General features: G+C 34.9%; 1 protein-coding gene across 1 annotated transcript; it reads left to right on the top strand.

Annotated features, from left to right (window-relative positions):
* The first annotated feature begins 177 nt into the window (after positions 1–177).
* On the top strand, positions 178–15,650 carry LOC142981157 (BTB/POZ domain-containing protein KCTD3). Its single transcript, XM_076126865.1, has 13 exons — positions 178–334; positions 750–1,063; positions 1,939–2,104; positions 6,183–6,259; positions 6,720–6,813; positions 7,592–7,812; positions 8,448–8,660; positions 8,937–9,053; positions 9,242–9,381; positions 9,755–9,929; positions 10,197–10,293; positions 10,790–10,977; positions 11,382–15,650. The coding sequence occupies exons 1-13, from the start codon at positions 288–290 to the stop codon at positions 11,519–11,521; spliced, it is 1,989 nt and encodes a 662-aa protein (XP_075982980.1). The 5' UTR covers positions 178–287; the 3' UTR covers positions 11,522–15,650.
* The last annotated feature ends 75 nt before the right edge of the window (positions 15,651–15,725 follow it).

Genomic DNA, 15,725 nt, shown 5'->3' with positions numbered 1-15,725 from the left:
ATAAGATTGCCAAGTGAAAAATAAAGAATGGTCAAGCACGAATCTTATTAAGTGCAAACCGATCTTAACCGAAAAAAATATGTCCGTATGTATAAATGTGAATGCACCTTAATTGATTTTATGTATATGGCAGCACTGTACGTGTATTTTTGTGTCTAATTTTTTTACAGCTGTTTGTTGACGTTGACATTTTGCCATCCATTTCGTCGAACGTAAATAAAATTTCATGAATTATTATTTATAAATTACTTCTTTCGAATGAAATTGAATTATTCTAGTTATTTCAAATGTCCAATTATCAAGAAATAGTAAACTTAAACGTAGGCGGCACAAGGTGAGTGTTTGTTGAACTGGAAAGTGTGAGACATATTTTTTACGGTGCATTATTTATTAAAATCTTGGTGTTCTTTTGCGTGTCTGAGTTAATAGCATTGTACTACTTAGAAATTGAGATCTTGGAAATATTCGTCGGAGTTACGATCGCATAAATTATAATTATGCATTTTTATGTACATATTATAAAATTTAAAAATTCATGCGGGGCTTCGCAATGAACCGCTATATGACGATGTAGCTATATTCATACATATTTCTTTCGCATATTATAATTATTCCAGTATAATTTAGCTCATCAGTAATTCATAAAGTAAACCTTGTAATTTGATATCTATGATTCATAGATGATAACAAGTGACACAATTGTTTACATATCAAACGGAAATAATAATAATGTAACGCGAATATTTTAGGTTCTCAACATCATGGCAAACATTGACCTGGGTGCCAGAGACATTCTTCACAGCTCTCCTCAGTGGCAGGATTCCCACGGTGCGGGATGAAACTGGAGCTATCTTCATAGACAGAGATCCAAACTTATTTGGTCTCATTTTAAACTTCCTAAGAACTCGAGATATTGATCTAAATAATGTAAATATAAGGGCATTGAGACATGAGTGTGATTACTTTGGCATTACTCCTTTGAGCAGAAGACTGGCTCTCTGTGATGAGATGAATCATTCTACTTGCGGGGATGTGCTGTTTTATGGATATCTGCCACCACCATGTGAGTATGATACTTCTACACATTTATTACAGTTTAACAACACTATCAACCCATCTAATGGTTGACTGGTATGTAATCATTATATCTATTCATGTAAAACAAGAACTATACTATGCCTTATTTTACTCCAATTGTCATACCATTTGACACAATTATAGATATGAAGAGCATTTATTTTTGTAAATATGTTACCAATATGAAGTGTGAAGATAATAGGTATTAAGTTCATATAACTTCAATCATTACATAGTCAGCACTATTGCCTAGAAACGTACAACAAAGCATTAATAACCCACATGTAATTTTGTGTTCAAACAAGCACTGGATCATGTTTCAAAATTGAAAACCTAAACAGTTATTGTATCTTTAGCAACACTGACATAACAACAACAATGATTGCATGTTTGCAAATTTCATTTAACATCCTATGAAATGTAGTGTAATCTGTAATTCACAAAAATGAGTTCAAAATTCATATTTACATAGCTCATTAGTACAATGTGACATTGCAGGGTTTGGGTAGTGTAGCCTGTGTATTGGTAGACTGGCTAAATGCCTGCCTAGTTTGTGATTTTGGATTCTGTAGTAATTGTTTTAAATATGTGACAAAAGATTTAATTTTAATGTTTAGGTTTGCTAACAATGCAAACTCATAAACAATCATGCTTTAAAATCGGGTTATCCTGGTTACATGTCTAAATTAAATGTATTCCTCAATATCTCTGCATACACTCTTTGCTCTAACAGGCAATATAACACATTAATTAGTATGACTATAGTATGGTATACATTTGGATTGATTATGATATGTAAAATAAAAATCCTTATGTTTTACCTGCCTTTCATTACATTACTGTCCAAACTCTTTGTTTTAGTAAACACGACATTGCCGAACGGCAGCAATAGCAGGAGCGGCAACAGTTGTTCACGAAAGAACTCCACAGCATCCAGCACAGAAGTAGCAGTCAACCGAACACACTCTAGAAACTCTTCACTTGATCTCCGAACTGTTGGCAGGATACCCTCGCAAGATCAGCTAAGGTAATTAGAAAGTAACCGGTGATATGACTTGAGACATCTATGACGTAGTGCTTATTGCCGAAAATTGAACCTCAGATGTCCTTAGCTAAATTTTTTTGGGTTGTAAGACAATAAAATGCATTTTTTTTGTCTAAGGGAATAACAAGGATTCTACAACAGTCTTAGGTAAAGTGCTCTCTTTGCTCCGAATGCCGACCCATTATGCCAATACAGTGCAAATATGCAACACTGGCTGTAAAACGAATCCTGCAGCCTAGTCCCATGTGTAAAAGTTTTGTGATCCCTAATAGGTATTTTGTGTTCAGTGTCTTTGTTAATCCTCACTACATAACAAAGAAAATATTGAGTCATTGTCCCCATGTAGGTATTATTTTTTAAAGCTTTATTATAATAAGTTTTGTGAGTCATATTCGTCGTCATACGGTTCTTCGAACATGACCGGCGTTCTTAATCACTGGCTAAAATTCTTAACTTTAGATAGTCAGCCGATTTTATTTCAAGGTCCACTTTCATATTATTGGCTAATGAAGTACATAATATGATGTGGTTTACACAAAATCACGTCTTTTTCTCATACGTGAAGATATCGACCAAAGAATGATATACTTAATAATATAGTGTGATATGATAAAATAATATAATAGGATGTGGTTTCTCGTTAATTTAATCCGTCAGGAAAGTCTCCTTTTATGATTGAAAAACAAATTTCCGTGTGGGTAATCTATATCAGATTTCAACTTATACAGGGTGTCCCAAAACTCAACGATAATCCGGGACAGGATGAAAGGCCAAGTCATACCGGTTATAGGAAAAATAAAAAAAAAATTCCATATCACTTAGTTCAGCAATAATAGACACTTTTCAAAAAAGTTGAAATTCCACACCCTTGGTCGCATTTTCAAGTCCTGTGATCACCAATGTCACAATTTCGCTGTGTTTTTTTGAATTTCGTGATCTTAATTAAATATGCTATTAATCGTATAACAAATTAATGCACAAAACATTGTTAATTTAATAAAAAAAGTTAAGTTTTAGTGAGTCATCTTTCTCAAAAATATCGTTAGTCAACTTTGACGCTTCATACTGAAAAAAAAATGTACTACACTACCCTTGGCAAGTTATTTCAAAAGTTGGCGCATTTAATCAAGATTTCAAACTGGTGCAACACTTGCCACTTTTCTTGCCATTAAAAATGTTATTTTTATTTGAACGAAAAGTATCCTCGCAAATGGATCGGACGCAGTGGTACAATTTTATGGCATCCTCGTTCCCGCGATCTAAATCCGGTAGATATTTTTTACTGGGAATGCATAAAAGAAAAAGTTTATTCGAAATCAATACAAAACTATCAGAACTTCGCCAGAAAATTGACACAGCGTCAGAAGAAATAAATGCAAGGAATTTTGCTTGACTGGAGAAAAAATCTTTTGTACGCCGTTGCAGAGACTGTATTCGTGCCAGAGGAAAGCAATTATTTTTAGTAAAGAGGTAATTGAGTCAGTCCATAACAAATATTTAATGTAATAAACATAATAGGTTATAATAATTAAAAAAAAAACAATGAACGAACCATCGATCTTATTTAATTTTTCTCCTTAAACTAAAGTAATTCCGAATTGTCTTCCTCTAGCATGAATTCAGGCTCTGCAACGCCTTACAAGAGACCTTTGCACCAGTCAATCAAAATTCATTGCATTTATTTCCTCTGACGCTGTGTCATTTTTCTGGCTAAGTTCTAATAGATTTTGTATTGATTTCGAATAAACTTTTTCTTTTATGCATTCCCAGTAAAAAATATCTACTGGATTTAGATCGGGAGAACGAGGATGCCATAAAATTGTACCACTGCGTCCGATCCATTTGCGAGGATACTCTTCGTTCAAATAAAAATAACATTTTTAATGGCAAGAAAAGTGGCAAGTGTTATACCATTTTGAAATCTTGATTAAATGCGCCAACTTTTGAAATAACTTGCCAAGGGTAGTGTAGTACATTTTTTTTTCAGTATGAAGCGTCAAAGTTGACTAACGATATTTTTGAGAAAGATGACTCACTAAAACTTTACTTTTTTTATTAAATTAACAATGTTTTGTGCATTAATTTGTTATACGATTAATAGCATATTTAATTAAGATCACGAAATTCAAAAAAACACAGCCAAATTGTGACATTGATGATCACAGGACTTGAAAATGCGACCAAGGGTGTGGAATTTCAACTTTTTTGAAAAGTGTCTATTATAGCTGAACTAAGTGATAAGGATTTTTTTTTTTTTTTTTTCCTATAACCGGTATGACTTGGCCTTTCATCCTGTCTCGGATTATCGTTGAGTTTTGGGACACCCTGTATATATATCCTAGTAAACTTATAGGTAGGTATATCCTATCCTAAATAGTCCTGGTAGGTAGGTACAGTCAGCACCAAAAGTCGATGAACAGAATCAACTTAACAAAACACCTGTTCACAATAAAATGCCATAAGTTATAGTCGCAACTAGAAAACAAAATAGCCTGTACACCAGAAATTTACAAAATTCGTTAAACACGAGTATTTCAAAAGTATCTGTACACTAGTATTCCTAAAGTTGCTGTACACCAACAATCCAAATGTCATTGTATCAAAAGTCACTAAGCAACAGTAAAGACAAAATTATTAGTATATTTTTAACATTGCCGTGTGTTAATCTACTTTTGTCGCTTATGTTGTTCAGTTACTTTTGGGACAGTGCTTGCTTAACCATAATAATGTATGTTAACACGTTAGTATCTATTTCAATACTTATTCACAAAACAATTATATTTTATTGTCAGTAATCATATTAATCTATAATATGAAACATAACATAAACATAACTCTAATGAAATAAGGTTAACAAAGTATATTTTTAACGTTGCCGTGTGTTAATCTAGAACAAAGTATTTGGTACTGAAGAAAAGTATGATTTAAATCGTAATCATTTATTTATTAAAAGCACAATCAAAAATTCAAATGAAAATATTTTAGATATTATAATATAAATCTTAATGCAAAATCAAAAATTTTATTGAAAAATAAGAATTAATAGCGGGTACGGCCTCCATTCGCGTCTATTACTGCCTGGAGCCGTTCGCGCATATTACCTATCATATTTTGACAAAAATTTTGGCCCCTAAATCTCTCCCAAGTTTCTGTTGCATGAGCTATTAAAAATTAAAGCAAATATGATATAATATTATATGTTTTATTACTTACCGAAACTTCTAATTCTGCAGCAATTTCTGATACATTGTATCCTTGTTCTTTCAAGAGAACAATTCTGTGACGTTCATGCTCCGTAATATGCACATTATACGGCATTATTGTGATGTTTATCGATTGATGTATCAATAATATAAATAAACAATTATGCACATATACAACGTTTCGTTTACTTCAGACTACGACAATAATACGCTAGACTAAAATTATCACAAGTCATATGAACAGAAATATTAATTAAATGTAAGGTATTCTTACGGTTCGCGCAAAGTAAATTACAAGTACCGTCACTATAATCGCTTCGTAGATCATTAGAGTTATGTTTATGTTATGTTTCATATTATAGATTAATATGATTTCTGACAATAAAATATAATTGTTTTGTGAATAAGTATTGAAATAGATACTAACGTGTTAACATACATTATTAAGGTTAAGCAAGCACTGTCCCAAAAGTAACTGAACAACATAAGCGACAAAAGTAGATTAACACACGGCAATGTTCAAAATATACTAATAATTTTGTCTTTACTGCTGCTTAGTGACTTTTGATACAATGATGTTCAGCGACATTTGGATTGTTGGTGTACAGCAACTTTAGGAATACTAGTGTACAGATACTTTTGAAATACTCGTGTTTAACGAATTTTGTAAATTTCTGGTGTACAGGCTATTTTGTTTCCTAGTTGCGACTATAACTTATGGCATTTTATTGTGAACAGGTGTTTTGTTAAGTTGATTCTGTTCATCGACTTTTGGTGCTGACTGTACCTACATTGTATTTGATTGAGTTATAATGTCGCGGTGTTGAAACGAGACATAATTGGCGATATATTTGCAGCCGATGCGGCAGAGGTCACTCAAGGGCAGCTTCATTAGGCAACGCAGATAGTCACAAAGGACATCGACCGCCGGACAGTAAGTACCTATTACAATGTAACGCCTATAGATAGACCAGCGCCTGCCTCAAGTGATAGTTAAACTGTACTCTAAATAAACTATTGTATGCGAGAGTATTCGTAGGAACATTTTAATACTAATATTTTTAAGAGACATATGAATATGGCACCGCTTGGGCAGCAGTTTTCGCATCGGAACTCTGTTTCCATTTGTTTCAGAAGTAGTGAGTTCAATTGTCATGCAATGCGTTAATGTTACCGTACCAAAACTTATTCCTTTCAACTTGTTGTGCCACCCTTAGTAGGTACCTACATTCTATTTGTTTTCTCAAAGATGTAATGACAATATGACGTATGAAAGAAAATAAATTGTGTATGGCCTAATTATGCCTTCGAGAAAGGCACATGCTCCATTAAATCCAGTAAGCATTATTATATTTTTTTCAATTGAAAATAACTGATATGAATCACATTTTCAGTGAGCACATGGGCTGATAGTATGAAAGTTCAAATTATAAAAGCACATCACAATTGGGTAGCAGTTGCTTACACACACTTCGTCACTGGATACAGGTATGTACAAAAATATTAAAATGCTGCATTATTTTTTCAAAAAATATTGGAATTTTCTTTATGTTTTATTAGAACACTTTCTACACAATCTTATTTCAGACAAAGTAATTTAGGAATTGTTAATAAGGATATGAATTCAAAGTGAGTTGGAAATTCTTAATAAAATTATTATTAACAAATTATATGTTATTAGAATATCTATGTTAGTATAGAACATTGCTATGAGAACAAATCCACGAAAGGATTTTCAAATTGTTGTGCTTATATTGGGTTTCCTAGAATTGACTTAAGATTTGAAATCTTTGCTTTTAAACACTTCATCATTTTGTGCCTTAACTTTGCCGGTAGTAGGTCCAGGGGATGGCGGGCGGTAGCAAAAGCCATAAAGGTTCATCACTTTCATTATGACACTTGCTTAAAGTGCCGAACTATCAAATGTTTGACTTATTCAAAGAAGTAAATATTCCACGTAAGGAAAACAATGTTTTCGAATCTCACGTTAATTTTGGAACACCCTTTATGTATTTCTGAGAAACTTTAATGTGTATTTAAACGTGTAGTTGCGTTTACGCAAACGTTACTAATTGTTAATACACCAGTTCTTTCGTTAATGTGGATTATATTGGATGTTTTTAATTGGATTTCTACACTATACTACTTTTAATATACATACTTGTAATCATGAATTAATGACACTACAGAATTCTAACTCAAAATTGTCTTTTATAATAATTTATATTTATAATAATTGTCTTTTATAATAAACTGCTCTTTCCAGATTGACGGACTCATGCGGTTGGTACGTGGTCTTCCAGTCTCCTGTCCAAGAGACGGTTATAGAGCGAATAGCGTTGAATGCAAAGACGGGCGGTGGAGGCGGCACCTCTAGCGGGAACAATTCATCTGGGACTGATGTTATGCTTGGTATAGCTAGTGGCGCTCATGTGAGGTTGTGGGCGTTTTCTACACATAGCGAGCCTGTTAGAAGGACTTTGATTGGTAAGTACTTTCTCTCCGAAGAATTTGAATGTGTTTTCTTTGGAATTTTAGTACATAATCATATATAAGCTACGAATAGTTACTATTTCAACTAAAGCGGGAATTCCTATACACCAGTGCTTCCCAACCAGTAATCCGCGGAAGTCAAGATATGGTCCGCGAATGACTTTAAAATTTTCAAGATTATTATTACACTTTATTTTTAATATATTTACATAGCGTCGCTGCTAACAAGAATAATATAAAAGTGGTCCCGGACTTGGGTTTGGAAAAGGTTGGGAACCCTGCTATACACAAATATTAGCACAATTACGAACTTTTGATACTATCATGGTATCGCGTTATCTTTTTTTCAATGCGATGTCAACACTAATCAGTTTTTCGTACAAAAAATGACTATAACAAGTCGGAAACAAGCTCAATCAGTTCAATTCAGCAAGAACCATTACGATAGGATAATATAATGTTTTGAATTAATTATGACAAAACGACAGATAATATTGTCTAAAACAAATTATATAAAAACAACAATTTTATAAAGCTAGTAAATTCAGTTTTTCACTATACATTACATACATACGAACTGTCTCTAAACTAAAAATTCATTCTAATTTATTTTTTTTACCCTTTTTCAGGTACATTCAATCTAGGGGTTCGCGTAGAACACTTGCTCTTCGTAGGCCCTCAACTGGTCGCGTTAAGCGGCGCCGGCAGTAGAAGCAAGGCGGGTGTGTGGCACACGAGCACGCAACATTGGCAGACGCAAGACGTAGCTCATCTTACCACTTATGATACAGCCGGGTCTTTCCTGCTACTGGGAACTGCGACGGGAGCTATTAATTATATTGGTATGTGTTTCAAAAGTATATTTGTAAAAAAATACTTAGCATTTCGTCATATAACTTTGAAATTTAGGTGACTATGCATCGTGAAGTGGTTTATTTTGGCAGTAATCTTCCACTCACACACAGTTTTTTATCTATCGGACGTATACGTGCGTGCACGTTCGCATACGTACACATAAACATTATACTAGCTAGAAAGCGGTTTGGCCGATATTGCAAAGCGACAGTGATAAAAAAATAGAGTGGCTCTTTACAATCTCTTCCTTCCTTCGTTCACAGATATGCAAAAGTTTCCGCTGCGCATGAAAGACAATGATCTCTTAGTAACACAACTTTATAAAGACCCGAATCAAGAACCAATCACAGCAATATCTGTTTATCTCACACCTAAAACAAGTAAGTAATCTCCCATTACATCAAATAATTAAAACAACACGTATGATTAATTGAGCATGTATATGGTTGACATGAATTAATTGATAACCATATACATGCTCAATAAATGTTTGTTTGTCTTGCATACTTTTACGCGTAAATAGCGGAACCTATTTCGATGTTGATGTGCCCTGTTATGTTGTGTTTAGATCTATGTGGCAACTGGATAGAAATAGCGTATGGTACGAGATGTGGATCAGTGCGAGTGATCGTTCAACATCCAGAAACGGTGGGACATGGACCTCAGCTGTTCCAGACCTTCACTGTACATCAGAGTCCTATTACCAAGGTAAGTGATACAAAAACATCTACTTACATTTGTTTATTTTCTTGTAGCGGTTTAATTTTGCAGGAATACCAAATTCTTCATCTTATTGCACCTTACGTTTTTTTATAAAACTACATTGTTAATGTAAAAGATTATGGTATCGGTCCCTCCAAATAACTTGAGCAATGATGCTAGATCGCAATAAATAATTTTAAGGTCCGCATAAAGAAAGGCGGGACGTTACTGCCACTGCGCTTCAATCGCCCGATTGGTAAATCAATCGACTGAGTGACTTCTGCATTGCGTCTACGTCCAGTTTGTTTCTTATTACGACAATTTGTGCTCAAGTCGTTGGGTCTCTCTTACAGTAGTAACCGTTGCTTGTATTTCGCAGGTGTCGTTATCAGAGAACTACCTAATCTCGGTGTGTAGCGAGTACAACCACGTGCGCACGTGGCGCGTGACGCGGTTCCGCGGCATGATCTCCACGCAGCCCGGCACCACGCCCAAGGCCGCCTTCAAGGTGCTCGCCCTGGAGGCGCCCACTGCACAACCTCATAACGACTGTGGTGACTATCTATACTGATTTTTGCAATTTACTCGTCATCATTTTGACCAAAAGAGTTCTCTACTGGACTATTATTATAATGACAATACGCCCGGTCATAGATAATGGAGTCCAGCGAAATTTGCACGTTGTCTATGGCGTGCAAAATACAGATTAAACACAAATCTTATATTAATAATATTTGTGTAATCTATATAAAGATTTGTGTTGCATTTATTGCATTTATTTATTTTATTAATATTTTTTTATTTGTATTAATTCCTTTCAGGTCCATACGGTGAACAAGATGAAGAGCAGATATTTATACAGAAAGTAGTGCCTGATACAGATACGCTTTACGTGCGACTAGCGTCTAATGGCAAAAGGTAAAGTAGTTTTACAAAAGCATCTGTTTTTATGCTAGGCTGTACTGTTACTTACTAAAGAAAATCCTCTCTAGAGTAGTCCTAATATTGTTACAAATATTGCGATCTTGTTGTGACACGGGCCCCTAATATACAGGATCTCATCCTAGTTTAGGAGCTCGCTGTTACCGACACTCATTTTCAGCTACCACTCAGCATATTGTGATGATTTGTGCGTGTCAATGATTAATCATTATTATTGTTTCCTATTTGTCCTTATGTGCTGGTACAATAAATTTTTATTTAATATTTAAAAGAAAATATTTCCTTGTGAGCTAGACATCTTGACAATATAACTTATTTGTGAGGTTTTGCTGAAACGATGAATACCCATGAAACCACACATCGTATTTTAAACATCTACGTTTCTTTTTCGTAGTAAACGAATTCAACTAGATCTTATGACCTTTGTTAATAATTAATTCAGTATTTTTGATGTGTATGGTGTATGTGTCAGGGTGTGCTGTATCCGCTCGGTGGACGGGTCGGGCGTGTCGTGCTTCGTGGTGGCGGAGTGCGAGGGCGCGCTGCGGCCGCGCCGCCTGCTGCTGTGCGGCCACCGCTCGGGCGCCACGCAGATGTGGGACCTCACCGGGCCCATCGACAAGGCCGTCAAGCTGCAGCCCGTCGCCGCCAGCGGCGGAGGTCAGCACTACCTTTCATATTTATATCTTTTATCTGCATAAATTCACGCCGAGGGTAGGCAAAAGCCAGCCTTTACTCTCTATGAGTGACCAAATAATCGGAGCATACTTTTCTCAATCCTTGGCACGATATTTTCTTTCAAAACTAGACCATCATGCTATTTCCTTAATTTTCTTTACCCATCTTCAACGACGCTCCGAATGACATGAACATGTTGCAGACGTATGTATGTAGCTATCAATGATGGCTTAGTCGAGATATCAAAGCATTTTAACCACAGGTAGTTTACCGAGTAGTCAACAAAGCTGGCAATGAACTAATTAAACATTTGAATTCGTCTCATAAGTAATTATATTACACACTTTAAACAGAAAATTAAATTAATTGCTCATTTCTTATACCAGGTGAAGGAGACGACTCTCCAGCGCCAGACGGCGGGCCGACGCCGGACGAGTTAGTCCGCCTGCTCTCAGCGTGTGACCTCGACGCGACCCCCGTGCCGGGCGTGCCGCAGTCCCCCAACAGACCTATACAGGCACCATGAAACAGGGCCACACACCTCTGCGCTAGGATACTCAACCTATATTCTCTACTCGCCAATGCCTGACATCATCGTAACGACGCTAGCCGAAACCTGGGACTGTGAAAAAGGAACTTTAATTTCAAGTACTTGATTATTCGAACTTTAGTGTGCTTGATGGTTAAACTCAATCAAAACAAGGTAAATAATACATTTGTGCATCTTCCTATGGTTACAAAGGCCAGTGTCACCACTTCTTAATAAGTAACGGTTAACTTATCAAGTGAAAAAACTCATATTTTTTCAAACTTGCTGTCACTTTGTCTCTCAGATAGCCGATTTAAAAGTTGTGTAAAGCTGGCCCCGAGTATCTAATACATAAGCGACTAACGACGCAAGCGATGTTAGTAACCGACCTACCTTATAACAAAATACTTATGTAATAATACGTTGCCGTCAGTGAAAAGGTTCTTCGTATTATGAGTTATAACATACATTTGAGACACGCGTCACATTGCGTCGTGTTCGTCGATTAAGTTGGTCCGACAAAAACTTTGCGTAGAATTCAGTGTTCATACTTCAGATAATAGATTCGCTAGTTGCCTTTATAAAGGTATACATATCTTTTGTCATCAATGTATATGTGTGGATTTTATTACTAAAAATACATTGGACAGCAATTTTATTGTCACCTTTTCAATGCTTTATAAAGTACAGTAAAAATATTAAAATATTGGGTCAAGTAAACAAGGTTCTAATCGCAATAACTCGTTAGTAACGAGTTAAATTACTCTTAAGCCTGATTTCCACCGAGAGCAGAAAGGGCTCATTAGTGACTTCGTTAAACTCGCAAGCGCAAACTGCATACTTGTATTTCCACCAAAATGTAATACCAAACTATGCAGTTACGCTCGCGGTGGAAACCGGGCTTAATAAAGCATAATCAACATAATCATACTGTTCTATCAATGTGCTTTCAGTGTCTTATACCGAACGATGTATGTACCTATATTCATTGTGTGTAAATATGAAATATATAGTTTGGCGGCTAGTTAGACGACTAGACTAGAACAAAAGACCTATATTTGTAAATTTTGATGTCTTAAAAATATTGCCAATTTTTGCCTTATATGCTCGGAATTTGAATGAATTATAATCGAATTTGTTTTTATTAGGCTTGCTACACACATTGAGGTCGCCATTAATCGGATCGGTCGAATTAAAATTGAACAAGTATCAGTGGCGAAGGGTGAGTTTTGTTAAAAGGCAAGCCGGAGCTAAAACTGCTAAAGCTAAAGTTAAGCAACTCTTGGTGCGGTCATTCCATAGGTGGGTGACCGACGCGATGGCGGGCGGCGGCTTGAACAAATTTGACACTAGGTTGACCACTAACCATAAGTTAACAGAACAGAATCGTTGTATTGCGATCCGATTTACCAAACTACTTTCATAGTAGGTAAGAACTAAGTAGGTACCTACCTACCTATGAACGAAATTATTGATGAGGAATGATTTTATCCTATTACTTCAAATTTCATGTTAAAATAAGTGTTTTAATTTTTAAATACAACTTTGACTCCAAATGCTATCTACTAGAAACAATCGGAGAAATAATAAAAACACTTTACAGCTAGGTACCAATAAGCCATTGATAAATACCTATATAAAGTTATATCGTAGCGAATAACTTAAGGGAATGTTTAAAATACTAATTACCTATATCCTTTGCATTCTGTATTATTTATTTTGGTAGATAGGTACATGTTGGCACTAGGAGCATTTTGAAAACAATGTCACAGAATAATAAGTACTAAAGTAACAATGTCATATATATACTAATACAATACTAAAGTGACAATGTCTACACTCTACAACATTAATTTACTGATTAATAACTAATTTAACGATATTTATTGCTTCTACTTCTACCTACTTGTTGTCCCTGATCGCAATACTCAAACAATAACAATGAAAGTAATAAGTACTTACAAATACATGTAAGATACGACCAGTACATTCACACAATCACCACGATTTCACTAAATTCATAGATAATTTAACACAATTTAACTCATCCAAATATAATAAACATAATAATCCAAAATAACCTAAAATAGGCGCGCAAAATGAAAACAAAACTAAATCTTAAATCACAAATGTCATCACAACAATTGCATTCATTGTCTCTCTCTCATCAAATATCATTGCATCCCACTCACACATTCGCTAGTTGCCGCGCCGCCCGCGCCGCTGCGCCTGTTGTACCTACTAGTCGCCCAATAAGCCGATGAATTCCGGGTTACCTCGCCGGTAAAACGCGCCATAGAAAAGTACGTCCGCGTGACGTCATCGACATCTTTTTCGCTTTACGCGATTCCTGCGCGCGCCGTCGAGTTGTTTGACGGCAATTTTCGGTATGCAACTTTTGCAATGACAAATAGAACAGGCGTTTATTCATTTATTTATTTTTAATTAGTCGTATTGAAAATATTGATGAATGTCGTAATAAATATAGAATTTAATTTAAATAAACGATCTTTTCTTGAGAATAATACACATTTATGTGACGCATTTTAAGGAGTGTTCCGAAGGTAAAGCCGGTAGGAATCGGGTTATAGGGAGCCTTCGCCACTGACAAGTATAGATGAATGTTCGGACGGGATACCACTCGGCAACGGCTCTCCCGAATATTTTAACCAAATCTTCGGACCTAAAAGAACTAAACAATTGGCACAAGCCGAGCAAGTGCAGTAAATGCTTCGAGTCGGTTTTGTTGTTCGATAAATATTGCCGAACCAAACGTACCGACCCGAATATGTGTGTAACAAGCCTTACACTATTTGAACAATGTAAATAAATTGCAAATTAGATAAATCAATGTCCGCCTAGACATGTTTCACGTTGTTTTTCATTGCACGGTAACTTTATTCAAATTACTAAATATCAATGCCAATCAGTTTGAAAGTACCTCAGTTTCTTTTGTTTAAATGAAGATGGCAGGACAATCACACAGAATCTGTTTATTAAGTAATTTCATGCTTAAAAATGAATGTTTGATGACGCCATTCAAATGTTTTAATCAATAAGCTACCGTAACACAGGGTTCGGTTACAGTTTCACAAGAGAGTAGTTTTACAAAGACTATAATAATATTCTTTCCCCGACTGCAATGAGGATAATATTTTCATCTTTACCTTTGATAATGTTTTCTAAAGTTACTGTCGAGTGCAAAGTTTAATGGCGTAAAGACTGATTTGATTCACAAGCTCAATCACGATCAAAATTTTTCACTATGATTCTCTTGATATAATTATTTTTGAAATATAATATTTTGTATATTTAAGTATAATAATTTAATGTTATAGATGTGTGTACGCATATGTTAATGAATTGAATATAAATTAGATAGATGTGATGGATTTATGCAATTGTTTCCTGTTAATTTAAGTGCGTATGTAAAATATTTATACTAGATGCATTTATGAACGTGGTGTTGACAATTGACATTGTAACTAACTGACAAATCTCTATTCTACTACAACTTTGCGAAATAATCTCAAAATGCTCCTACATGTCGGGCGAATAAGCTCGTACGTATACGTGCACGTTGGCTACGAATAAGTAGTAGGTACGAGTTATAATTGTACTTCATTTCACACGAGATTGTTACAAAAAACTACGAAGAAAAATATCGAGGTTACGGCCGCTGTGTTAAAAATCTCGGACGCAAATTCAGTTCAATTCAATATTTAAGAAACCTGCGTAAATTGATAAGCCTTTTGTCTCACTTAATTGTTAATGTTATCTTTGAAATTGAATGTCTATTTTTGAAATAATTTACATAATTGGCTAAAACATCGTCATATCAATTTATATAATTAGTATTAATGCTTGTAGACAGATCGTGTATCAAAAGGCTATAGAGACGTGGCTTGTTATAATGGAAAGTAAATGAAAGAATAATATATTTTCTTATTGCATAATAGCTAGTTGAAAGTGAAGTAGATTTTTGTCTCTACTTAAGTTTTATATTTGTGCATCTTCAAATGAGTGTATGCTATTTGTGATGTAATATAGATGGAAATTAGACTTGTTTCTAGATATTACAAAATTATGTATATATTATGAAGTAAATAAAATATTATTTACACATTATCTGCCTTTTAATTTATTGTACCAACTGTTTTATATATGTTTGAATGCTAAAATCAAACTAAAAACTATAAGA

This window comes from Anticarsia gemmatalis, chromosome 19 (genome assembly GCF_050436995.1).
Source record: "Anticarsia gemmatalis isolate Benzon Research Colony breed Stoneville strain chromosome 19, ilAntGemm2 primary, whole genome shotgun sequence".
Classification (NCBI taxonomy): domain Eukaryota; kingdom Metazoa; phylum Arthropoda; class Insecta; order Lepidoptera; family Erebidae; genus Anticarsia; species Anticarsia gemmatalis.
This window is presented reverse-complemented; position numbering and strand designations above follow the sequence as displayed.